General features: G+C 44.4%; 1 protein-coding gene across 1 annotated transcript in view; it reads left to right on the top strand.

The window, feature by feature from the left end:
• Positions 1-17,620, top strand: part of LOC308138288 (attractin-like protein 1) — a gene marked incomplete at its 5' end in the record, with an annotated part of 332,365 nt that extends 314,745 nt beyond the window's left edge. Inside the window, one exon of the mRNA XM_080507370.1 lies at positions 17,423-17,620. Within this exon, the coding sequence (XP_080363496.1) occupies positions 17,423-17,544 (122 nt within the window). The 3' untranslated portion in view covers positions 17,545-17,620. The remainder of the gene's footprint in view (positions 1-17,422) is intronic.
• Between the last annotated feature and the right edge of the window lie 9,735 nt (positions 17,621-27,355).

The raw sequence follows: 27,355 nt of genomic DNA, 5'->3' as shown, positions 1-27,355 counted from the left end.
TATCGTGACTCCTTTAAATGTTCAGATCCTCCTCAACATTTTACTCTTTAGGATGAAGTGAGCTTCTCGTTAGTTGGAGTCATTTCTGGCTTTACTCTGCTGCAAAAAAAACCCGAACCTCCAGTAAACGAGTGGCTCGACAGACATTGATATCTGTAGCAGATGTCTGGATGTTTCAGGTTTTCCGCGGCGGTGCCAGTTTGAGGCAGAGTGAAGCATCGCTCAGGAAGAGCTCCTGACAGATGGCACCTCGGAGTCGGTCTGATGCGGTCGGACCCGCCTGGGTTCGCTCCAACGCTCGCTGTTGGATCAATTGTTCCCCTCCGATGAGACATCCTGACTTCCCACCGCCCGAGCTCTCGTGTTGCGCTGCAGACGGGCGACACGCGATATCCCCCCGTCGCTCTCCGGCGGACCGCCGAGTGGCCGCGGAAATCACCCGGGAGGACAGCGAGCACTCCCACTCAGACCTGAGCCCAGCCTGCGGCGTTCTGCAGCGTCAGCACGGGGGGGGGGGGGGGGGGGGGCAATCTGCCACCACTCCCCCATAAGCTTTAAATGTACACACACCGGCCGCCCGGGCCTCTCTTGGGTTTGTGTTTCCAATCTCCTCTGCAGCTCTCCTGGAGGCTGCCGTCGCTCCGTAGTCCTGGTGAGGTGGGCTGTGTGAAACCGGAGGAGGCGTGAGGCGTCTCCGCTGTTCCAGACAGGAAGCAAAGCTCTCGACATCCCGAGCACCTGATGGGAGAAACGAGCAGAGCAGACAGGAAAAGAGAGGCACTTCGCAGGGAAGCTATTTTCTTTTAATGTTGGAGACGTCAAGATTTGGCGTCTCGAGTCTTAATTCAGGAGGAAGGAACAAGGCATTTAAAGTGTGTGAGGATAATAGTTTAAAAAAAAAAAGGAAGAGAAAGCTTTGCTGCACCGAGAAGTAATTATGATTATTAAAAAAGAAAAGAAAAAAAGACACTAGTGCATTAGGAGCAAATGGAGGACCAGTAAATGGCTCATACTGTCCAAGAAATCATGGAAACACAGCAGTCAGAGGAAGTCTCCTTTATGGGAAGTTAAATCGTAAAACATATTCATTAGTCCATCTTTCCAGTTCTGCCATTTATCGGCGGGAGGCTATGTGAGGTAATCCAGACGTCCCCGGACCAACTCTGTCGTGTTTGTTCAGCTTTTTCTGGGGTTAAATGATATTCCAGCAGCGAGCATGAGGCTGCACAGTCTGAGGGTCGGGACGTAACAGAACCAACAACTCAGGACAGTTTTATACGTCGTTTTTGCATTTTGGTTTCAAAGAATCTTCACATTTACATGGAGGAGTTTTCAAAATGGTGTCGTTGTACTGGCAGGACATCGGTTGGTGCTATTTGCTGTTTTTGTAATGAAATCACACACACATGCTCACAGAGAACAACCTGCTTCAGACATTCTAGTGGACAGACGGCCAAGGTGGACTGTTACTATGGTGACTGTCAAAGTTAAAGTCCCAGGAGAACATGGACTGGGAATCATGACATTGTTCTTATTGTCTGTCTACTGAGCATGTGCAGAAGAGCTTTAGACTACGGACATGGTGAGCATGCTTATTGGCAGTGTTCCAGAAAAGTTTTCTTTCGTTGAGAAGAAAACTGAGCTGGAGCGTTTTCCAAAGGTTCCACCTTGGTAGTTGTTTATGAAATGTTGCTCGCCGACCAATGCAAACGAAAGTGACTTGAAAAATGGCATTCAACAAACCAAAATCTACTGATCTAATTAGTAAACTAGAACGGGTACACGGTAGCCATTAGCTCATATTATTGCTAAATAGCTAGGTCAGGAAGCTACATCACTGTGTGAAACACAGAGCGTCTCCATGGCAACAGACGCCTCCATGAGGTGCCTCTCCCATCCGCTTTGTATGGGAAATTCATACGCAGTTTTTTTTGCAATTCAAGATACTCATCCCCTCAGGGCAGTTTTGATTTATTGTGAAACGGTTTGCCGTTAACGTCCCAAAATGTAATCGATTGGTCCATACAATTCATCTGAGTCGTCTTTGCGAAATGCATGCAAACCAATAAATATATGAATAGATACACGTAGATGAAAACAAGTTAGTGAAGGTAAATATTAAAAGAGGAAGGGTTTTCTTCTTCTCCTGTTCCAGCCAGGCCGTTAGCGCCACATCATATCCTGAAATCAGCTGCCAGACGAACAACCAACAGAAACACACATTAAAAAAAACCAAGCAGAAAATACTGTAAACATCATCACTGAACATACAGTCATTGTAAAAGATGAACCAACCTTCAAAACGTAGGGTTTTTTTCTCCTTTGGAACACAAAGCAGTCCAATGGAGCCCAGTAGGACTGATGAAAATGTGGAACTAATGTAGGAGTCGTGCCAGGCTTTGTCATTAAAGCAGACACTCCTCCAGTCCCTGCTGAACGCCTCCACCGTGTTGACAAATCCCCTGATTAAACCACTTTAAGGTCATTTAAATGTCTCTGCGACACTGGTGGCTTTCTGTGGCCGCCGCTCTACCTGCTATCCAGGCTCATCACAAAGGAAGTGAACTCATTCTGAGGAAATTACGGGCGATAAGTGGCTCATCGTTCTTCTCCAGAGATTCCTCAGGCTTTTCTCGTCTAACAGTTTTGTATTTTTTTTGTCCGCCGTTTTTTCACTCCGGTGGGGTCAGCCGTGATTTCAGCTCGTGCAAACACGAGCAATAACGTACATCCCAGCGCATGAACCCACATTACAACTTCCAAACCACCGAGGAGCAGATGAAAGTGCTTTAAAGAAACACATCGCCCACCTATAATTCGCTTTCGTTCCTCTGCTTTCGGGTCCTCCCACCCATTTGCGCTCCCCCGAGACTTCGCCGTGTAGGGTCAGACAGAAACCCTCCATTGATGTTGGCGCGCACCAAAGTGGAGTCACTGCGGGCTAGCTCCGCCCACCTTCCACGGGAGACACTTCAAGAGGAATCCTCGATGAGCCAATGTGTGTTTCAGATCGCCTCCTCTTTGTTTTCCTCTTGTCCTCCTTGGCTGAGCTCCCCTGAGGCGTTACCATGAAGCGACCCCTCACATTCAAGCAGAGCAACCAGCGCTCAGCTGCCAATAGATCAACTCATACTCCTTTTTATTTTATTTTTTCTCTTTACACTCCCCTTGGTTTTTTTTTCTTTTCAAGTAAAGTCTTCAAGGCCTGGCACTTTGGAATAGTACTTCCTCTCTCAGGCCTTTATTATTGGTATAATGGAAAATAATTCTCCACATTCAGCCGATCATATAGTGAACCTCAATGGTTCACAGGAGTATTGCATCCTCATTGTTAGTCTTGGGATTTGAACCACCAACAATCTCATCATTATTTGGCTTTCAATTACATCCCAGTACGCTCTGGGGTCTGAACATTCTATAATCGAAAAAGACAGTTCTGACTCTTTCCACCAAATAAAACTACAAAATATGTTTAACCTTCAAATAGAATCAAATAAAGGATCACATATGTAGACATTTTTTTGCCTTTTTGGTGAATTTGTTTGTTAATTTGAATTATTTATAATGGATTTTACTCATAGAGCACTTTTACAATTAAAGAGGTTCAACCCATCCATTGTCAGTAATTATGGGTACATTTCTTTTCTTAAATCAAGAATATTGTCAATGATTATCAATGAAAATATTCTTAAATCAAGAATATTGTCAATGATTGTCAATGAAAATATTCTTAAATCAAGAATATTGTCAATGATTATCAATGAAAATATAAACAAATACTTTGTACAAAGTACTGGCTCACTCTAGAACTGTCTGTTGGTTTACAATGAAATAGCAGTTGGGATGTGAGTCTCTACAGTCACAGATATCAGACACAAGACAAGTACAAGTATTTGCACAATTATTTGTAACGAGATGGATTCATGTAAAACAGACAAGCCACAAACAGCCCAAAACATCCCACCCACCCTGTCACTGCCAGAACGATGCCAGATGTGCCACATATCTTCAAAAGCACCAGGAGTTTTGATGAGCATCTCATCTTTTCTAGTTTTAAACGTGACACGACATCCTGCAGCCGCCGTGTGAGAAGGTGGGGAGGCGTCCTTCCACCTCGGTAGAATGACACGGCGTGCCAGAAGTACGGCGAAGGCTAAGGCATGTTTTTTAGTGGTGCTGAGATGTACTTGATTTTCAAGAACCCTACGGAGGGCCACCACTGGGTTTGGTTCCAATCTGAGATTCAGCATCGGAGACGGTGTGTTTGAAGATGATCCCCCAGAAGTTGGGGCCAGAGCATGTGGCTGAGGGAGACCGCCATCACGCTACGTCTGGCTCACAGTGGACTCATTTCAGGGGACATAGAATTACGGGTAAATGTTAAATGGATTTCACTTATGAAGCACTTTTCTACTGCTTGAGCTTTACGCTGCTAAACAGTGGTGTGTGATATTTGGTATCACTCAGATTTTCATCAAATCCTTGATGGGCCCACGAAAGAGCTGCAGATTAGCTGACCTGACCTTTCCAGGCTTTTTCAGTGCAGTGCACCTGTTGAACACAAGGGAAAATGTTGTATTTAATGATTAAGGGGCCACTACTTACTAGCATGAAGGGTCTGATTCGTACTCGTGGTGGATATCTCACCTCTATGTAATGCTGGTTATTCCATCTTGCCCTGTTCCTGTGTTGAAGTGTCCTGTTTTAAGATCCTGAGCCCCAAGTTGCTCCTCAAGTGGTTTACTATGACTCGAGAGTGTCCAGTTGCTGAACCCTGGTTGGGTCATTTTCACCAGCTTTTCCTCGGACTGGCTGATTTTAACCAACAGAAGCAGAGGAAGCCTCTAAACTCTTGTTTGTCGGTTTTGCTGAACTCAGACGTGGAACACGCTGACGTCTCACGGCAACGTGAATAAGACGTCATGGAGACTTTTTTGTCTCTTTTGTCTGAAGTCAAATCGAAGTTTCCCGCCCGATAATCCAAGCAGAAATCCGAACAAGCCGAGGCGAGCGGCAGCAGTGAGGCTGCCTGACGAGCTGCTGTCGGCCAAATTGCAGCGGACAACTAACACATGGTGGCTGAGTCTGAGAGCCACCGTCGCCAGAGAGGGACAGCTCCACCACTGAGTGACTGTCTGACTGATTTAAAGTCACAGTGGCCCGACGTGACGGGCAGGGGAAGGGAATCAGACTGACAGGATGGGTGAGGAGAGGGAGGAAGCGGGGGAGAGTTTGGGGGGGGGATCTCCAAACAGATCTTATTTTTGGCTCCATCCACCAGTCGTCCACCTCTAATTCACTCCGGCTCTGGTCTCTGAGAGCTTTACGCTCCGCTTCCTCCTGCTGCACTTGTTTTATTGTTCGGTATGAAGTGGAACTCAATCAGTGGTATTAATGGTTTTACCAGAATGGGATTTTTTTTTTTTTTTTTTCCTACGTTTAGCTTTACCGTGTCGAGAAAAAAAAAAAAGAAGAATATTGAAGCTGCGGGTTTGAGTTGCTTCTCTGAGCTTAGATAGTGGGTCAATAGAGACGGAGGCACAGCGGTATTCACAGCCGCCTTTTCCAGCGCTAATCTGCCTATTCAGCCCCGCAGATAGACGCGCGAATATCTGAGCGAGGGGAAGAAAGTGCAGGTACTGTAATGTGTTTGAAAGTCTTTGTGAGTATAAATAGAAAGAGCAACGCAGCAGACAAAGAGTGAGAGCGAACAGAGGCATTAAAAGGCTGAGAGGCTCCGTCAGAGACGCACCTTCCTCAACAGTGAGGAGGAGGAGGAGGAGGAGGAGGATGAAGGAGTTGTTGAACAAGTGCAGTGGGTGGTAACGCTCCGTGTCGACGCCCCCTCACCCGCAGAAACCAAGATTTGCATGTTGGCGCCGAGGCGCTGAGTGGCTGTGGCCACGCTTTGAGGAATCCACTCGTGGTCTCGTCTGAAGCAGCCGAGGAGGAGTGCAAAGGAGAATATAATCCTCTCATCCCCAGTCCTCCCTCTTCATTTTATATCATCATTATCCTCTTACTCTAAAGTGGCCGTTTGTCTCTTTGATTTGAAGTGCCGGACGGGATTTAAGTGCAATTTCTGCAAATTAAATATGACTTCCTTTAAGTTCCGAACCGAAGCGCATGGAGCCAAACATGATCAGAGCGTGTTCTGAATAGAGAACCAGCAGTCCTGGTACATTGCAACTCTTCAAATACGTACGAAACACGTCTCATTTTATACCATTATGTGTTTTCATAAGATAAAATGAGATCAACCTTTATTGTTATTGGACCGTCAAATCCTGGAGAGTCATCCAAAGGAATTGGACAGGAAGGCGTACAACGTTCAAGATATATACTGTATAGAAACATGCAGATTGAAATATACAGTATGGGCAGGAATGGTCACTGTGAAAGTATCTCTTCACACACAGGCTACAGTATACTACTGATAGATACTCTGATAGACATTTTTCCAACTTTGATGCAAATGAAACATTTAGTGTCGCAGATTTGGGGAAAACAGATTGAGAAGGTTTTCTTTTGTGATGACTGGAGGTCTAATCTGTTTACCCCAAACCCTCATTATTGGGTGTTTTGAGAGAAAAGTCATGACGGTAAGAGAATTATGTGGCACGTAATGCTAATAATTTCATTTAAAGACACATTTGTTTAATTTAATGAGCGCTATGTTGGCGCTATAGTCCAAAGCCACAGATGTAATAGTTGCAACCTTTTTATGTGAAAATGGAAACTTTCGTTGTGTTTTCGGTGTCTGTTTACGTGACAACGGTTTAAAAATGGCTCCCAAGGTGGAACTTTTCGTAAACACTCTGATTCTGTCTCCATGGAAATGGGAGAAAATGCAACATTTCTGAAATGCTGCTGCTGCTGCTGAACGCACACACCACCTGTTGTCGTAATTCATTCTTCTGCACATGCTCAGTAGCTGGACAATCAGAACGGCATGACTCCCAGTCCATCTTCTACTAAGACTTTATAGTTTTATTTTGACAGTCATTGTGCTAATAATCCAACTTGATGGTCAATCTACTAGCATGTCCATGTTCTCCCATTGTTCATGTATTATGTTAATGTTTTATAGCAGATTGTTCTCTGCTGCATGTGTGTGTGTGTGTGGTTTCATTACAAAAACAACAAATAGCACCAACTAGTGGTAATGATTTTGTCATTTCTGTGGTAAATGGATGAATGTATTGTTCTCAAACGAAAATGCCAAAGCAATGTGTTTTCTCTTGCAATGTCATTACATTGGGGCATGTTGAGCAAAAACCACACTTGTTAAAACTTTTTTTTTTCCTTTTCCACAAATGGTTTTTATTGAATTTCGCTTATGCACATATACAAACATTTATAAACAGCCCCACCCTCCCCACCCGCAAACAACATCCTTGGACAAATGAAATTGACAAATACATCTAAAAAATAAGAAACAGTGTAAAAAAAAAAGAAAAGTACATGAGTGTTCAACCTCAGAATAGAGAATGCCGGCCCAATACATTACATGTAGACATTCATACAAATCTTGAAAGGAGAAGCATGGATGTCAAATGGACAGAGTTGTTACTTAGGCATCGGGAAGTAACTTTAGCTTATCAAAGTGAGAGATAAAGGGGCGCCACCTAGTGACAAAATCGTTTAAAGAACCTCTCAGAGTGTATTTAATCTTTTCAAGTTTGATGAAGAGCATAACATCCCTCAACCAAGAAGATGAGAGGGGAGGCTTGGGAGATTTCCATTCAAAAAGTATTCTTCTCTGAGCTAGGAGAGATGAGAATGCAATAACATCTGCTTGCTGTCTTGAGTAGGCAGAATGCACCAAGGGGATCCCAAAAATGGCTGTTGAATGACATGGCAAGAGGTTGAGCTGCAGGACGTCGGACAGTGTTTTGAATACAAAACTCCAAAAGTTATTTAGTTTTGGACAGAAAAAAAACATATGACCGTGATCAGCAGGGGCACAGCGATTGCACCTATCGTTTACGTCAGGGTATATTTCTGACAATTTAACTTTAGAAAAGTGGGTCCTATGGAATACCTTAAACTGTGAATGAGCCCTAGGCGAGCACAAGATGACGTAGAGCTCATTCTATCGGTTGCCTTGGCCAACCAGTCATCAGTGAAAACGACATTTAATTATTTTTCCCATGCAACCCTGGCTCTGAGTACAGGTTTGTTACGGAGCGACATGAGATCGCTATATACCCGGGATATAAGAGCTTCCTGATTGGGACTTAATTTCAATAATTCCTCCCAGGGCAAAGTGGGTGGTGGAGAAGGAAACCGGGGATGATGAGTGCGAATGAAGTGTCTTGCTTGTAGGTAGCGAACGAAATGCGAGTGCGGCAGGCCAAATTTTTTAGTTAAGGCTGTAAAGCTGGAAAAAACTCCTTTTTCATATAAATCCAGGAAACGATTAATGCCTTTTGCTTTCCACAGAGAGAATGACGCATCTAAAGCCGGGGGAAATAGGTGGTTACCAACGATGGGAGAAAGTACAGATGAGGATAAGAATTTAAAATTGCGGCGGAACTGATACCAAATCTTTAGGGAAGCCAATACAATCGGGTTTTTGGTGTGCTTGGACGGGACAGTTGGAAGAGAAGAACACAGCAGCGCGGGAAGAGATGATGACAAACAAGAGTTTGACTCAATAGACCCCCAGGAGGTATTAACTGCATGGAACCTCCAAATTTCCAAATTTCTAGTGTTTTCCTACTAATTCTGGGGTGTTTGTACTTGTTAAAACTGAAAACGCCTCCCATCATCTGGAGCCTGGTGAAGCACGTTGGACTAGATTGTGGCCATCATGGTGCCAGCAGAGCTTGTGTGGCACTTTGGATCCAACAAGGTGGATAAATTCACTCTGACAGTCAAGAGATCTCTTCAGTTCTAGCGGAGCCGTTGACTTCCATTAACATCTGTGGAAAATACCGCCTTCATGTAATCAGTTGATTCCACAGGAGCTTGAACCTGTTGGCTGACGTTGATTCTGATGGACAGACACTCCAACTGCACACTTACACTAAATAACTGGCCCGTTAAGAAACATTTCATCGGGAAATATGCAAACTCCACTCAGAAAGACACATTACAAAACAATAAATTGTGTTTTTCTTGCGTCAACATGCAGCCTACTGACAATAAAAATCGATATCAACATTCCCAATCAGATCTTCATCCACAGTGTAGATGAGAAAGGTTGAAAAGAAGGCAGCAGCTTTTTGGAATAACACGGTGCCACTGTGTTCACACAGCTGCATCAGCAGCTCTCAACAGACGACAACGGTTATAACAGCCTTGATTGATTTATGACGCGAAGAATAAACTGTCTGATGTTTATACAAAACGTTGTTTTTTTTTTTAAGTGTTTCTTTAGCAGATTCCTTAATGAAACAGTTTATCCAACACGACTCGGGCAACTTTGCTCGGTTCAGTTTTATCCGCTCCATGTTTCACCCTGATGCTTCTGGACGAGGAGTGTGAACACCTTCAAATTCAGAATAGTTGAGGGGAAAAAAGTGTAAGTGTCAAAACAAATCTTGGCCTGGATTGTGAGGAGAACCAGGTTCATATACTCTTTGTGGCATTGAATACTGGCCGACGTTAAAGTTGAAGGTGGGAAGAGTGGAACTGGTGCGTTTCCACCACCTTGAGGAATTGGTTATCTGACTACAGAGCTGTGAAATGCCTCGGTCGGTGTGTTATTCCCGCTTTATTAACAATTAGTAGATAAAAAAGGTGTAAAGTTCATCGCAAGCAAAGTCATCAAAATGAGAGATAGCACACAAACATTAGGCCAAATAAAACAGTTTCCTGAACAATCTGCACCTTTGTTATTGTGATAAAAAAAAACCCTGGTTTGAAGTTGAACATCAAGTTTTTAAAGGTAAAAGACTCTTTCTTCTCCCGGCCTCGCTCAGGCCAGATGCCGGCTGTGACTGCTGACTTGAAAGCGTCTTTCTGGCGATATTGTCCTTTTTCTTTCTCTCGACCTCTTCACACCGTCCTCGCGTCCCACTGCCTCCCTCTGGGTGTCTGGATTGCTGCTTGACAGGAATCGGAGGGCAAAGCTCGGAAACCCGGCTCCATTGACCCGGAATGGATCTCAGATACTTTGATCCCCTCTGTCTTTGAAAGTATCCACCCCGCTGGGATGGACTCCTCCGTCGCCTCCCCCACCCCATCTGCCTGCATGTTGACTTTTCGTCAGAGACTCTGTGGCATTTAATGTAAAGGACTGGTGTGTTCACTATGTGGACTATATGACATGAAGCTTAGAGTAGCTGTTGTCTCCTCTTGATTTGTTGTGGCCTTTTGTTTTGGTTATAAAATGCCACATAGGCCATCAAAATAGCCTAAAACCACAGAGAAAAGGATTGATAGAACACAATGAGATATGTGAAAGAGGATTAAAGGAACAACTTCAGCTTGAACAGTTTGCATTCTAAAAGGAAGACCAAAGGAAAGCCAATTGCCATGATTGGTGTATGATCCTGACAACATTTCTGCATATTAATCTCAATCCAGGCCAGACTACAGAAAACCAGTGTAAACCTTATCTAAACATAGGGCCGACTCACGATATGCAGACTACCCCCAATCCGAAACAGACAAGATTCTAAACCCGACCCAGCATCATAAGAAATGTACAACCCCAGTCTGAACTACAGAACACCAGTCTAAACCCATTTAAAATCTAAAAAAATACCAAAAAAAACAGGCTAAACACTGTTTAGACTACAAAGACCCTGTATAAACCCAGTTCAAACACCATAATTCCAGACTAAACCCACCTCCAGAAAACATTCTATACCCGACGCATCGCCAGGGGAAAAGTCTGAACCCAGTCCAAACTTCAGAAAACCAGTGAAAACCCACTCCAAACTCAGAAAAACTATGAAAAACATCCTCCAAACACCAGAAATCCATTCTGAACTCAGACCCAGCTCCAGAAGGTAATGACATAATGCTATATGAACGAATCCAAACAATCAGAATGTCCCTTTTGAAGTGTTTCGGTCACATTTCACATTCTGAATTCCTCCTACAAGCTCGACTAAATATATAGTAATAATGCAGTTCCTCCTAGTTCTACATCTGTCAGAGTTGTTTGTGTGACATCAGAGCCTCACGGATGAATAAATGTTTAAGTCAAGGTTTGTTGGATTTTGATTTTCTGGTGCGTCTCTGTTTCACTACATGTTAAGCAGGTTACTCAACCCTTAGATGCTGTACAGGTGTGTGTGTGTGTGTGTGTGTGTGTGTGTGTGTGTGTGTGTGTGTGTGTGTGTGTGTGTGTGTGTGTGTGCGTGTGCGTGTGCGTGTGCGTGTGTGGAGGGAGAGGCTCCTCCCACCACAGATGTTTCCCAGCTGCAGCTCCAGTTTCCCGCCTCGGACCTGCGCCGAAATGTGTTCCTGGTGAATTCTGTCTCATGCTAATGACCCCATTAGTCTGTGAGGCGGCGGCGGCGGCGGCGGCGGTCAGCGTGCGACTGCGCGAGGAGGGGGAGGGTTAATGATGCGACAACTCACCTGACAAAACAATCACATTAACGCGCCTGGTCGCCACGGCAGCTGAACGAGCACCTGCACTCACCTGCAGCATAATTTGATTACTTTTGACCAATTTAATTTTGCAAATGGAAACGCGTTTGCTCACCTGGAAGAGAATCAACACCATTATGATGGTAATTTGTCAAAAGGTGAAAGCCTTTTTTTTTTGATGAGGGGGAGATTCTCATTTTTCACATCATTGAAATGATCTTTATTTACTTTCCCAGTCTTTTTTTTTTTTTTTCTTTCCCAGTCTTTTTATGCCTTTAGAAGTAGATACTCATGTGTTTGATCTTTTGCAGATACACGTGTATTGTGATGACACACCATGTGGACAAGAGTGATTATTAGTTCAAGAGGCAGGTTTTGATTGATTGCTGCAGATGCCTGTTGCATTCATTCATTCATTTTCTTTACCTGCGTCATTCACCTCAGTATAACAAGAGGCTGAAACTAAAACTGAGCCGACATTGGGTTCAAGGGAATTAATCACGTCCAACACAGAAAGACACACGGGGCTATTGGCTATCTTGAAGGAGACAAACGTCAGCTTTTGTGGTCCTGAAAATAATATAATGGCAAATTGTTTTGATAGTAAATCTGCAACCAAATGTCTTTATCTTCTCCTTTAGTCATTGTAGGTTGATAAAACCACTATTAAATAAACACAACTCGATTTTTGTTCGTGCCACTAACTACAGATGCAGCTAGCTAGCGCTGGAGGGTGACTCTCTGACCATCCAATCAGAGGGCTTGAATACACTGACGTCATGCGAGGCCTTCTAGAAGGTTCTGAGTCGCCAATATCAAGATCTGATTGGTTGAAGCAGCAGTGAGACCGACACTAGCTTTGCACTGCAGACGCCTGCAGAACTGAAAGTGAAGGCCTCAGGCAGATTTCTTTACCCGGCAACAAGTGATGGCTGAAATGTGATTGGTTAAAAATGTTAATATTGAAATGCACACCTGGAAGCAGCACAGCCAGAAGCTATAAAAGGAGCGGACAGACCATTTGAAATTATTTAATAAGTATTCATGGACAAAATATAATCAAGTTCAGTCTGATTCAGATCTTTTTCTTAGGCCTTGAAGGCCTTGAAGGCCTTGAAGGCCCTGACGGTCCGCCACTGCCACAGAGACATAACAGTATAATTTATAACTATGAACAAGAGACAGAAGGCGGAGCCATATATTTACACATATAAGCATTTAGGTGTCAGGCATAAAAAATCAGATCCACATATAGTTGTAAAAAAGGTTTTTAAATCAGGCCACAACCTACCATGAACATCAACAAAGAGACGAATCTGATGTCCATTATAGCGACAGCAAACAAGTAACAAAAAGCCACAATTCCTGCAGACCAGGTGCTGCTAGCCAATCATCCTCCCTCTGCATTCGTGGATGAATGGAGCAGATCACCGCTGGCGGCCATGTTTGACTGCACGCCTGGCTGTGTCACAACTCTGCAGAAATATGCACGTGCACAGGTGCACCTGCACAACTCCACTTGCACAGTCACACACACACACACACACACGCGGAGCAAGTGTAATCGGCTTTCCCCTTTCCGCCTACTGGAATTAAAAAAATTTTTTTAAATAAATAAACTGTACAAGAATCGGTTGAGTGTGAAATGTTGAATACATCCTGCATCCAAATCATATCAAGAGCGCAGCAGATTCCTGCCACTGTTTGCCTGTTTTGTTTATTTTGGCTCCCGCACACCAGCAGATTGAGCCCGTCGTAATGACCAGGCATTGTCAGGCTCCATGAGGGGTGAGGGTGTGTGTGTGTGTGTGTGTGTGTGTGTGTGTGTTGTGGGGGTGTGGGGGTGTGGGGGGGGGGGGGGTTGCGAGGCAGGAGAAAACTGATAGAACATGGTGAATGTATTTCTCTTACTCATTGTTGGTGCTGAATGGATTTCACTTATATTGAGCTTTTCTGCCTCAATCACTGTTCACACACACACACACACACACACACACACACACACACACACACACACACACACACACACACACACAATTGGGAGCAATTCAGGGTTCAGAGTCTTGCTCATGGACAGCTATTACAAGAGTAACAAATATGTCAATTGTCTTAATTTATTTATTCAATTCATTGTATTAATATAAAAAAAAAACAATACAATACATAACAAAAGTTTTCAAATTCTCGAATGAAAGGGAGCAAAAAGAACTTATGTACTTTGACCTTTTATCTCAATTAATCTTTCCTATTAAAAATTAAAAGTAAATATCAAACAGAATGACTAAGAAGTAGCCACTCTCACTTATGTCTTGACAAACGAATAAAAAACAAATAAGTAAATACATAAACACTTAGATACTCCTATTTCATTTTTTTTTTATTTTAATAATAGCTTTTTTTTAATAATTTTTTCAAAATCTACCATGTTTTAGAATATGTATCTAGATTGTTTAATAACTGATCCCCTTTAATGAAATACAACGTCCCCTGACGGAACTCCCAATAGTTTTTTTTGTTTGTTCCAAATAATCTAATAGTCTTTTTCAGGGCAGGTTGGTTTTTACAACCTACGTTTTACAGGTTTCCACTGTGTTCTGTCGTCTTCATGAGCAACGTTGCGTTGGTGATTTATGTTCTGACACATTCTGATTAAAAGGGAAGAAACAAAGATGTAAAAACGGACTTTCCTGAAAAGATGAAAGCAAACTACTTCTGATTGAACCCAGAGCATAACAAGCGTTCAGTGAGATGTCAGTGATCAATTCACTTCAGGAGATTAGATTTCATTTCTAAAGTTTCACTTTTGCAGCTCTCATATTTTCTTAAGAGCAATTTCAAACAAGTGAAATAAATAAGACGCCAAAAGTGGAGACAATGACATTTCTTTTGATTGTTTCCAATCAATAGAAACAACATTTAATCTTTTGTTTTTTCCTCCAAACATATAACTAGGCCTGTTATATGAATGTCTTCATCAATAGCCTGATGATTATAAACAGATCAGATTTACAGAAGGTTGATGGAGAATAAAAATTAGTAGAAGAAAACGCTTTTATCCTGTAAACAACTGTTTTTGTGATATAAACTTTTTTCATATGCAGAAGTCAGTGGTAACGCAAGTCGACATGTTATTTCAACACAATTCAATATTTAAGCACGTGAAGTGAAGTTTTTACAGTGAAGCCACGCATCAAGACAATTTTCACAAGAGATCGTCTGTGACAACGACCTGGGTTAGAATCACAAGACGCGTTGAATTCCGTCCCCCTCTTCTTCTGGTCACATGGTTGTGACGTCGTTGCGTTGGTCAGACGGTCGTCATGGTGGCAGAAGGGCGGGAACAGCCTCTTCCTCCTTTGTTGTTGCATTATGAATGAGATAAACTTGTTGCCTGCGCATCGTCACTGACAACTCCTCTTCCTCTGTGGGGGACATCAGGTCACAATCATCCCACCCTGAGCTTTGGCTTTGAAGATTGAATGATCTGATTGACCGACGTTGACCCTCATCACATCTTCATACAATCCAGATCAGGGTCCAACCTGATACCAATTCTGGAATTGAGAAGCTTCTCCTGCCAATTGAAGGCCAGTCCATACCTTCCGTGTCCAAGTGCCGTCGTGTCTGCAGGTTCCATGTGGGTCCAAGTGACACGAATGTCGTCATACATCCCAGACTCGTCTGTGACCGACTGTGTGCAGTCCAATATTTGTGACCGTGCGCCAGAGCAATAAACAATAATGGCACGCGACGTCTCCTGAGCGCTTGTGAGATCTGAAACATTCCAATATAAAGATGTCATATCATTCAGTTTTTCATCACTTCCACATGGTCTCGCTGGTCCAAAAACCTTGTGTTCAAAGTTTATTTCCCCAAATCCAGCTCCTCCTTGATTCTCCTCCATTTGAATATTGGATCATAGGAGCTACATTCAGAATCTGCTGTGTCTGTTTGAGCTGGACTGGCTCCGCCCACACACGCCCATCTATGGGAAGAGGAGGAAGTACTTCCTCTCGTGGCGCCATGTGCCAGAGCAGAGCTGCCTGATTGTAGGAGGGTCAAAGGGGAGGAGCCTGCCTTGATTGTGGTCAAGGTAGGCTCCTCGTGGTGCCATGTGCCAGCATATACATAATAAAAAGTAGACGCCGCATCGACCACTACTCCCTATTGGCGCCGGCGAGCGGCGACGCCGCCATCTTGGCCTGGTCGTCCGCTCCACTCAGGCTAATCTGCTTGACAGGAGCGATGAAGTGTCAGAGACTTTAACCAATCATGGTCTTCACCTGGTTTTATTTTGATGTTCATGGTGGAATAAACAACAATAGAATGTTCTGACTTGTGATCTATGATAGGTCATTTATAAAACAACACACACACACACACACACACACACACACACACACACACACACACACACACAATACATATATATAATATAGATTGTGCACTATTTAAATAAGTTGAAAAAATAATTTGAATACATTATGAACCCATATAAGATACAACACAATAGACAAGTTCTCGATCAGAACAAAATCTAGATTGTTGTTTTTATTGTGTATATATACATACAGTCTGTATATACATATATACATACATATATATTATATGTGTGTGTGTGTGTGTGTGTGTGTGTGTGTGTGTGTGTGTGTGTGTGTGTGTGTGTGTGTGTGTGTGTGTGTGTGTGTGTAATATATATACATATATACATACAGCCTATGATGATAGTAACATCTTATGAAAATATATTCAGAGAAAATAGATAATCTATATTTAATATACCCACATGTATATAAACATACACACACGTACATACCTCAAATGTGGAATTAACATGCCTGAAAAAGGGCAGGAAGAAGTAAAACTTATCAAATACTCTATACTCTTCTACTTTATAGATATCTTTCTGTGTAAAATATATATAGATGTACCAGTGACAGGCTTCTCGCCCTGCGGTGTCTGAAGGAGAGATTCTGCCGCTCCTTCCTTCCTGCTGCAGGCAGACTGTTTAACCCAGCTGCTCCCAGGAGATCACAAACACACCAACACACTGGACAATTCCTTTCTTCCTCGTGTGCAATAATTGTTGTGACTTTATTGACCCGATTTTATTCATTTGTGTTTTTTTATTCTGATTGCATTACAAAAATAATTTATATAATCATTATATGCACTATGTGCATGATAATGTTCATACAGCCCAGACAGACTGCATCTTTAAGCTACTGGCTCTTTCTTTTTTTTTTTTATGCTACCTTATTTTATTATATTGTTATATATAGTGTTCATCGTATATTGGATCCTAGGAGCTGCATTCAGAATCTGCTGTGTCTGTGTGAGCTGGACTGGCTCCGCCCACACACGCCCATCTATGGGAAGAGGAGGAAGTACTTCCTCTCGTGGTGCCATGTGCCAGAGCAGAGCTGCCTGATTGTGGGAGGAGTCATAGGGGAGGAGCCTACCTTGATTGTGATTGGCTAAACCCCCGATGACACTATATAGGGTTTGATTTCTGATTGGCTGGTTGGAGCAACACACTTTTTAAAACCTGGAACAAGCCGGGGAGAGAGAGGACACACTTTATTCTCTTCTGGGGCGTCGGTCCAGATGTGGAGACGATTAGTACTGCTGGAGAACCTTCAGGAAGTGGATTCTGCTTACTATGATTTTATAAAGAATATAAAAATAGTCAGATGCCTCTGAAATGCTGGCATGAAATTTTAAAAACTTAAGAAAAGTGGAACACCTGCCTCCACAAGTGGAAATGTTTTCGAGGTCGTTATGTCACGTTATGGAACACACACACCGACATAAATCCAGACTTTTCGTTTCGCGCCGTTGTTAACCTCCCCCCTCTTTTGGCCTCCAGGTATCGCTATCGCCAGCGCCCTGGTGGACACGTCTCAGCAGCGAGCGGCGGACTTTAAAGACCGAGGCCTCGGCCTGAAGCAACGCAAACACACCGTGCACCATCAAGGCACCTGCGTATGATCCGCAGGCCGTCAGCCAGAAGGTGATCGCACGTCCGGCCTGCGCACAGCGTGGGGATTCTACTCAAGACTCTGGCTGCAGACCACAGGGAAGCTTCGTCAACAAAAGGCAGGGATCAAGTCTGGAAGATCCTTGATTGCAAAGGGGCTTGAAAGGAGGATGTTTTTACTGGCAACCGGGAGGGGGGGGGGGGGGGGGGGGACTCCCGAGGTTCCCTTCTGCCTTGGACGGCGTAGCGGATGTCTTCTCTGTCGAAACTAATTGCAGATTGACAACCAGAATGTGTTTCTCCACAAGAAGAGAAGAGAAGCTGTCACGCTCTCTCATTTTCATGCCGTGCAGCTCCGCCTCTCCGGGGCTTCACTCGTCTGTCTGTCACACCGTATCGACAGAGAGGGAGAAAAGAAACTGTTGTTTTCCACTAATAAACCAAACTAAACGGCTTTGAGCTCCAGTGAAAGGTATTGAACCGAAAATGAAGTCCTCGAGATTTACGAAGCCGCCGAGGAGCCAAAACCCCGGAGCCGCACTGATCGATGCAGAATTCCCGTCGCCTGGAGGACGGAGTGGAAGTTTTGAAGTCCGCTCTTGTTTTAAGGACCGTGTTTTGTTATGAAAGCATTGTACCCGTTGGTTTGCGTCTTCTATGTCATTATTCCTATGCCGGCGTTCAACGTTATTGATGATAATAACTGCTCAGGTCCTCTGTGATTTAAAAAAACAAACAAAAAAAACAGGCCTGTTACGAGCCTGATGTGTTGTAACGACCTAAAATGTAACAACGATCTGAATTGTTATAAAATATAAGTAATAACTGGTCAATAATGTAACAAAACTGCTGAGCCAGAATTGTAAGACACAAAAATGTTGTAAAACCCAAAATGTAATAACTGGTCAATAATATGATCTTAATGTGTTTGATGCTGATACATTCTTTTATACAAATGATTAGAGATGTCATTGTATTATATCTAACAATTCGGGTCGTTGTTACGTATGGGCTCTGACAGGGCCTGTACATGTAGCTGTGGTTCTTCTGTACACACATCTGTATAATGCACTACGAGTGAAACGCTTTACTGGAACATCAGGACCCTCAGCAGGATTCTATTATGCAACCGATCATCCGAAGTTAATGTTTATTGTGGTTGACGAGGTCGGCCTCATCAGACTCACACTACTGATCCGTCCCCCGTTACTCTCCGTTACCGCGAGGCCACAGTACTCCTCATTTCTCATCGACCCCCTCCACCTGTCTGTGACACACAACCTTTAATGCCACATATCTCGATACGTGATATTTATTGATTATGCAATTTACAGTCAAACTGTTCTTCAGCGAGTTTTACCGATGCACTACGACTATGACTGACGAATTGTCTTCACATGAGCGAATCTGTGCAGTCTAACCCTGGATTTCTCTCTTCCTTTAACCCACAGTTTCTGTTTCTAACTATATATATATTTTAACCAAATCGTAGCAAAAACAAAGACTTACGTGATGTCAAGATCCTCTTTATCTGTTGTGTTTAATCCCCATTTAATGTCGTGAAAGTCACTTTTTACGGACTGCACACACAGTAATGTCACATTATATGCACAGGTACTGTCTCTATATGGAGCCTGGCTCTTTTCTGCTCAGGCCTTTTCGTCTTTATGTGATTTTTGCACCAGTTTTTTTTGCTTGAATTAACAACAAAGGGCAGCTCACCACTCTGTTTTTTTGTCCACCTGAGCTTAAAATCTGTACATTTTCAATTAAAAGGTTTTAATGCTGATGATTCAGTCGGTGTTTGGAATTCGATTCTCTCTGCATATTGAATGTGTGTCTTTGTGTGGATCAATCAAACCGTAGAACGTATATGCATCATTTTTGCATTTTTCTTTTTAAGAAAAGTTGTGATTTTACAGGAGAATGTTTTCAAATCGATATCTGCTTATATGGAAACACTGAAAATGATGTGTTTTCACGTTAGACCACTAGTGGCTACCGCTCTTATGTATTAAATTAGGCGACGTATGTAAACAGGCAAAGAGCCGTATTCTGCGAGCCTTGAACTTTCTTCATCGTTTCTGCTCACGGCGGCCATGGTGCAGTGCAGGAGCGTTTCTTCAAAGTTCCGGTCCCCCCCCCCCCCCCGTTTCCATGGAGACAGAGTCGGAGAGCTTTCAAAACGTGACGTTTTCAGTGACTCGGAGCTCCGTCGTCATGTGAGAGAGCAAAACTAAAGAAAAGTTTTCCAAATTCGCTCGAAAGCTTCACTCAAAACATCATCCGATCGTGTCACAAAACTGAAATCTGTCACAATATCCGGTCTGCAGAATGACCCTTTGACCTTTCCCGGCAATGTCAAGCATCGTATAAATATAGAACTGCTTTCATCAAAGTTGCAGAAAGTGAATTGAAAGATTTTCAAGGTGTTTTCTTCTGCCGCTGCTCTCCAGATCATCCCTCCACAGCCACTCCAGTCAACAGCCTGGAAGTGGAATCCCTCCTTTGCTGATTACAGTCTTCATTTTTATGCGTGTTTACACAGTGTTCAACTAACCGGCAGGTTTATGGCAATTTAGGGATTTTCAAAGTGTGAAACACTTTATTAGCGTCAGTTCATTTAACTTCACACGACTAAATAGGAGGGTGTCAGAGCTTTTAATGAATTAATCTCATGTCATGACAGGGTTCTCACACACGCAGTCGCAGCTGGTTGACGAATTTCTACAAAATATAAATACATACATGAATAAAGTCTCCAGTTAAATTTAAGAAGGAAATAAACCCAACACAAAACAGTTATTGTTCTGATGTGTGCTTGATGGGAGAGATTGAGTTTCCTGATTCAGCAGCACAGTCCCATGGAACTCGATATAAAGCTGCCGTCATAAAATCCACTTTCACACTGAGTGACGGGTTCACTTTTTCTTTCTTGTTTCAGACGTGTTCATTCAGGTCCTCATTTCAACACACAGGCTGTAAATAATGCTGAGTTTGGGCTAAACTGTGTAACATGCAGGACCAAAACAAATGTTTTGGTCCCCCCCCCAAACTAAAGTAAGCCAACACCACAAGCCTGTTGTTTGATGTGATGTTAGAAGTTTGACTCTTTTAATTTTAATGAGCTCAGACATGACAGGTTTTCTTCATTCTGTTTCAAGTTCATCAGTAATGGAAAAGCAGACGTCACAATGGATTTGCAGGCTGAGAGAACAGAGGAGGCAGTTCAAGTACAACACACATAGAACCCGTCTAGCACCTTGTGACGAGACAAGGCCCTGAGCTCGTCTGTATTATTTTAGAAAACTCAGTAAATCATCATGATATAAGTTCAGATTAACTGAAAACACAATGAAACCGTAGATATAAATAAATACATTTTGTATAAGTGATTAATGTTTTGTGGACTTTAAACCTTTGAAAAGCCAGTTTTTATCAAACAAGGTGACACAGGAATCATATTAAAAGTGACCCAATAATGTCTGACTATATTCTAAACAAAAATGATTCTCACCAATAAAACACAAAAGGCTGGGCTAAACGAGTGAAAGAGAAATCCAAGGAATACCTTTGTGTGGGGGCAAACCTCGTGTTCATGCAGCATTGGAGCAGGGGGGGCAGGGGGCAGGGGGGCGGGGGGGGGGGGGGGGGGGCAGGAGGTGGTCTGAGAGGATCGGCTGGTGTCCCACGTAGCCGGAGGAAGTCTGAGCGTCCAGGGGGCTCCGAGTGCTATCTGCTGATGACAAACTGTTTTCTGCTGGAAAACAATCCTGGAGTGGACAGTCCAGAGACCAGCGGTGGTGAGAGGACAGTCCACAGACCAGCGGTGGTGAGAGGACAGACCAGAGACCAGCAGTGGTGAGAGGACAGTCCAGAGACCAGCGGTGGTGAGAGGACAGACCAGAGACCAGCGGTGGTGAGAGGACAGTCCAGAGACCAGCGGTGGTGAGAGGACAGACCAGAGACCAGCGGTGGTGAGAGGACAGACCAGAGACCAGTGGTGGTGAGAGGACAGTCCAGAGACCAGCGGTGGTGAGAGGACAGACCAGAGACCAGAGGTGGTGAGAGGACAGTCCAGAGACCAGCGGTGGTGAGAGGACAGACCAGAGACCAGCGGTGGTGAGAGGACAGTCCAGAGACCAGCGGTGGTGAGAGGACAGACCAGAGACCAGCGGTGGTGAGAGGACAGACCAGAGACCAACGGTGGTGAGAGGACAGTCCAGAGACCAGCGGTGGTGAGAGGACAGACCAGAGACCAGCGGTGGTGAGAGGACAGACCAGAGACCAGCGGTGGTGAGAGGACAGTCCAGAGACCAGCGGTGGTGAGAGGACAGTCCAGAGACCAGCGGTGGTGAGAGGACAGTCCAGAGACCAGCGGTGGTGAGAGGACAGTCCAGAGACCAGCGGTGGTGAGAGGACAGACCAGAGACCAGCGGTGGTGAGAGGACAGTCCAGAGACCAGCGGTGGTGAGCGGACAGTCCAGAGACCAGCGGTGGTGAGAGGACAGTCCAGAGACCAGCGGTGGTGAGAGGACAGTCCAGAGACCAGCGGTGGTGAGAGGACTGTCCAGAGACCAGTGGTGGTGAGAGGACAGACCAGAGACCAGCGGTGGTGAGAGGACAGTCCAGAGACCAGCGGTGGTGAGAGGACAGACCAGAGACCAGCGGTGGTGAGAGGACAGTCCAGAGACCAGCGGTGGTGAGAGGACAGACCACAGACCAGCGGTGGTGAGAGGACAGTCCAGAGACCAGCGGTGGTGAGAGGACAGACCAGAGACCAGCGGTGGTGAGAGGACAGTCCAGAGACCAGCGGTGGTGAGAGGACAGTCCAGAGACCAGCGGTGGTGAGAGGACAGTCCAGAGACCAGCGGTGGTGAGAGGACAGACCAGAGACCAGCGGTGGTGAGAGGACAGTCCAGAGACCAGCGGTGGTGAGCGGACAGTCCAGAGACCAGCGGTGGTGAGAGGACAGACCAGAGACCAGCGGTGGTGAGAGGACAGTCCAGAGACCAGCGGTGGTGAGAGGACAGTCCAGAGACCAGCGGTGATGAGAGGACAGTCCAGAGACCAGCGGTGGTGAGAGGACAGACCAGAGACCAGCGGTGGTGAGAGGACAGTCCAGAGACCAGCGGTGGTGAGAGGACAGTCCAGAGACCAGCGTTGGTGAGAGGACAGACCAGAGACCAGCGGTGGTGAGAGGACAGTCCAGAGACCAGCGGTGGTGAGAGGACAGACCAGAGACCAGTGGTGGTGAGAGGACAGTCCAGAGACCAGCGGTGGTGAGAGGACAGTCCAGAGACCAGCGGTGGTGAGCGGACAGTCCAGAGACCAGTGGTGGTGAGAGGACAGACCAGAGACCAGCGGTGGTGAGAGGACAGTCCAGAGACCAGCGGTGGTGAGAGGACAGTCCAGAGACCAGCGGTGGTGAGAGGACAGTCCAGAGACCAGCGGTGGTGAGAGGACAGTCCAGAGACCAGCGGTGGTGAGAGGACAGACCAGAGACCAGCGGTGGTGAGAGGACAGTCCAGTTCCAAACTCCTCCAAACATTTTTCTCACACCACCTTCTTGCTGCTCTCTCTCTCTCTCTGTCTCTCGCTCTCTGTCTCTCTCTCTCTCTCTCTCTCTCTCTGTCTCTCTCTTTCTCTCTCTCTCTTGCTCTCTCTATCTCTGTCTCTCTCTCTCTCTCTCTCTCTCTCTCTCTCTCTCTCCCTCTCCCTCTCCCTCTCTCTCTCTCTCTCTCTCTCTCTCTCAGCTTGTCAAAAAGCCACTCACTTGCTCCACTGTACCTCCTCCTGCTCACCTCTGGATCGTTATCATCCAATCAGCTGCAGGCAGGACCACAGTCGTCTCTCCACACAGACCACTCAGACTTAACATCGGTTTTACAAAATAAAATACATGAAACATTCAAATAAACCTTGACACATTCCAAACATTTTTAACAAACCAAAATTTGTAATCCCTTTTTAATATGCTTTTAACTATTTATCCAATTATTTATCACACAATGTAAGTAAAATAGAAATACTATGCTTTTCGTTTTCAGTACGTGCAATAAGATATTAACATGTTTTCAACAGTTATTAACAAATTAAGTAATTTTTAGAACTTTGTTTAAAATTTCTAATTTAAAATCATCCAAAAAGTATAAATTGGCAAACCGATGAAGATGGAAAATGATGTAGAAAGCCAAACCCTTGTAAGTTAACCTGTAAGCGGATGGAAACGCCCTCCAACACACACCTACAATCCCATTAAAAGACTTCTCACTCTCACTCCTCCTTCCACTTCCTGGGCTCATATTTACTGTGTCAGTACACACTTGAAGTCATGAAAACACTCGTGTAAGCAGAAGCAAACGGCGTTAATCCAAAAGCATTTCCTCCCTCATGAAAGGGAGAATGTAGCTCTTGTCATTTCATCGGCGCCAATAATCACTGGCCCGCCTCCAGGTGTGGCTGTCAGCCATTGTGCTCCGACATGTTCCACCCTGTCATGTGTAGCGAGCGTCACAACGGCGTGTCGTTCCCTAATGCGTCGCCTCGTACAGATGCAGCACACAGATACAGTGGATGTACGCACGCTTTATGTTTCTGCACTGCGCTTTAAAAATGGACCGCGGATTACCTCTATTGTTGTGTGGAGACGGTGGGGGGGTCGTCAAGAGGATCTCCACATCTTGACAATCCACTTAGTTTTAATGCAAATGTGGGACTGCGAGCAGAACAAAGCGTCATCATACGCCGTGCAGAGGAAATAAGCAGCCCGGTTGCGCTATGGAACGTGTCACAGTCAACGATGTGGCCGGGGATGTAAATCTGGGCGAACAAAATTCCCACGTCAGGAATCATGCGAGCGTTGCTTTCACTGACCCTGAGATGGCGCCGATGTTAGTCTGGGACCCAAATAAAGTAAAGAGAAGGTTATTCATGATTCACAGGTTCAAGAATCAGATTGTTCATTATGTAACATGTATGATTTGGTACCAGAATCATCCATATTGGATGAGTCAAAATGTGCAGATTTCGCAACGATCACGGCGAGCATATTGGAAAACTGGCAGCCATCTTGGATTTCAGGAGGCCAGCCCTACTTTTTGAAAAAAGTAACCCACAATGACCATCTGTGCCAAAGTTGGCGCTAAAATCAAATTTTGAAAGATTAACTTTTCATTTAATTTCATTACGTTACATTACGCTACGCTACGTTATGTTGCGCTACATTATGTTATGCTACGTTATGTTACGCTACGTTATGTTACGCTATGTAATGTTATGCTACATTATGTTATGCTACGTTATGTTAAGCTACGTTATGTTAAGCTACGTTATGTTACGCTATGTTATGTTATGTTATGGTACGTTATGGTATGCTGTGTTATGTTACGCTACGTTATGTTACGCTATGATATGTTACGCTACGATATGTTACGCCACGATATGTTACGCCACGATATGTTACGCCACGATATGTTACACCATGATATGCTACGCTAAGTTACGCTATGTTACGTTATGCCAAGTTACGTTATGTTACATTACACTACATTACGTTATGTTATGCTACGTTATGTTATGCTGCATTATGTTATGCTGCGTTATGTTATGCTACGTTATGTTATGGTACGATACGCTACGTTACGTTATGTTACGCTACGTTATGTTGCGTTACGGGTTTCCACTGACAAAAGCTATGGATAGTCCAGAAAGTACCGTATCCAACTGTTACCATTTTTGTCACACAGGCACAGATGTTGTTCTCCGTAACAGGAGAGGAGAACCTCCATCGGGACGCTGCTGTTCGGAATGAGAACATTTTCCAAACTGTCACAGAGAACGGAGGCTCACCGCTTTGCTCAGACGTCTGAGCGGCAACGCAACTAGTGTGCTCCACGTTTACTGTCACATAATGACATCACATACCTGCGTCGCTACGTGTTGGTACACAACCCCGCCGGCATTTTAACCTTACTCTCGCTGACGCATAACCGAGACACGACAGAGCAAATTCACCTGATCTCAACAGTCTCAGTGGGGTGAGTTTGAGATCACAGCACATCCTCAGGCGTCTCGGCGGTCCAGTTCTCCGCAGGTCAGGAAAATACGAACAGTGTTGGTCAAATGGTCGTAATGCAGATTTGCAGAATTTACTCACACACAATTTGGCCCATAACTCACTAAATCCCTCACTTATCTTAGAGATATCTCATCAAAGGTGCAGTTCTTGCTATAATAACCTCTTTCTCTCAACACTTTGAGCAACTGGTTTAGAATTTAAAAGGCGTGTGAACATCACATGGGGTCAAGTACGCTGCTGTCGCCACTATTACTGACCAAGAGGAGATAAGTGCTCCGTTTTATGCTCTCAACTCAATTTTCTTCTTCTTTTTCTTCTCCTCCTCCTCCTGGAGGATAAAAGACTGCAGTATTTAGCATTAAGTGGATTGCTGGCATCTCCGCTGTGTTCAATATACCTGCACTCTCCCTTTTCTCCTGATCTAAGATGTTTTCAAACCAGTTCTGACGATGAAAGAAGGTTGTTGTTTTTACGCTGCAGTCGATGCCAGAAGCAAAACAACCATGTGCGACGTCTGCGAGGAGATTAAGAAGAGGAAACTGATTTTTTTTTTAAAAACCTAATGGCATTCTGCTGCTGTTCCACTGATGCTGCTTCCTCTGGAGGGGGGGTCCTCTGGCTCTTCTCCAACATCTGTTTCATCTGTCATCATCCGGAGGAGGAAAATTGAGACAAAGAGCATCGACACTTTTTTTTGACTGGTCCCACTTGTTCACATGTTCAAACACGTCAACCCGGGTTTCTAATGAATCACGTTCGCATGTGGAGGTAATGGGATCCCCCCCCCCCCCCCCACAACCCCCCACAACCCCCCCCAACCCAAGCCTGCAGACGTTCTGCTCTTCCTGGGCAGAGGTCTGCAACCTTTATCACCAAAAAGACTCATTTCATTTGCGATTTTACACCAAATCAAATTAGTCTTGAGCCGCAAAACTTGTCCTGGTCGTGGCCTTTTAGCAGTGGGATTCAAACCAGCAAACGTCTAATCCCAGGCCTGCTTCCCTAATCAAGTGTAATCCAACATGTCCCGCCTCCTTCTTGTTGCCTCTTTTGAGACGCTCTCGCCCCATTTGCCCATCTCTCGCCTCCGTCCATCGCTAGTTTAATAGTCGAGACTCCCCCCTGAAGGCGTCTGGTTCATCATCATTCGTTCACATTTATTATATCTGTGTGGTGACTTTTTTGTTTTTAAAACATTTTTTATTTTGTGAGAGCATGATACAATATAACACTTACTTTCAGACATTCTGAGTAAATACAGAAAGAGAGTTTTTATATGAAATATTAGGCCACATATAATATCTATCAATAAAATCTAAAAATAGCATCCAATCATTCAGTCCGTACTTCAGTGTGTAGGGGGCTCACATATCTAACCCACTTGGTCCAACGTTTAGTAAATAAACTAATCTGAAGGCGAAGGGAGAAGGTAATTCTTTCCATATGAGAAATATCATCGACGATGTTTCTCCAGTCCTGTGTTACGGGCCTGGGTCAGGAAGCGACCAACGTACCAACAGTTATCAAAATAAAAAAGAAATACCCATCAGCTTGTCTCACCCTTTGTCTGTGTGGTTTCATTACGTCAAAAAAAAGGACAGCGCCCTCCCGTGGCCCGGCATACTAGGTGCAGTCTAAATGCAAAGCTTTTTATTTTTTGAACAGATTAGGCGTTGTCACATAAAATGTTGTAATGTAAAAGGGGCTTTTTAGAAGCTATAAGAGCAAGAAGAAAGTCCGGC

This window comes from Blennius ocellaris (genome assembly GCF_963422515.1).
Source record: "Blennius ocellaris genome assembly, chromosome: 13".
Classification (NCBI taxonomy): Eukaryota; Metazoa; Chordata; class Actinopteri; order Blenniiformes; family Blenniidae; genus Blennius; species Blennius ocellaris.
The sequence above is the reverse complement of the archived record's forward strand: the minus strand, read 5'-3'. Positions and strand labels throughout refer to the sequence as shown.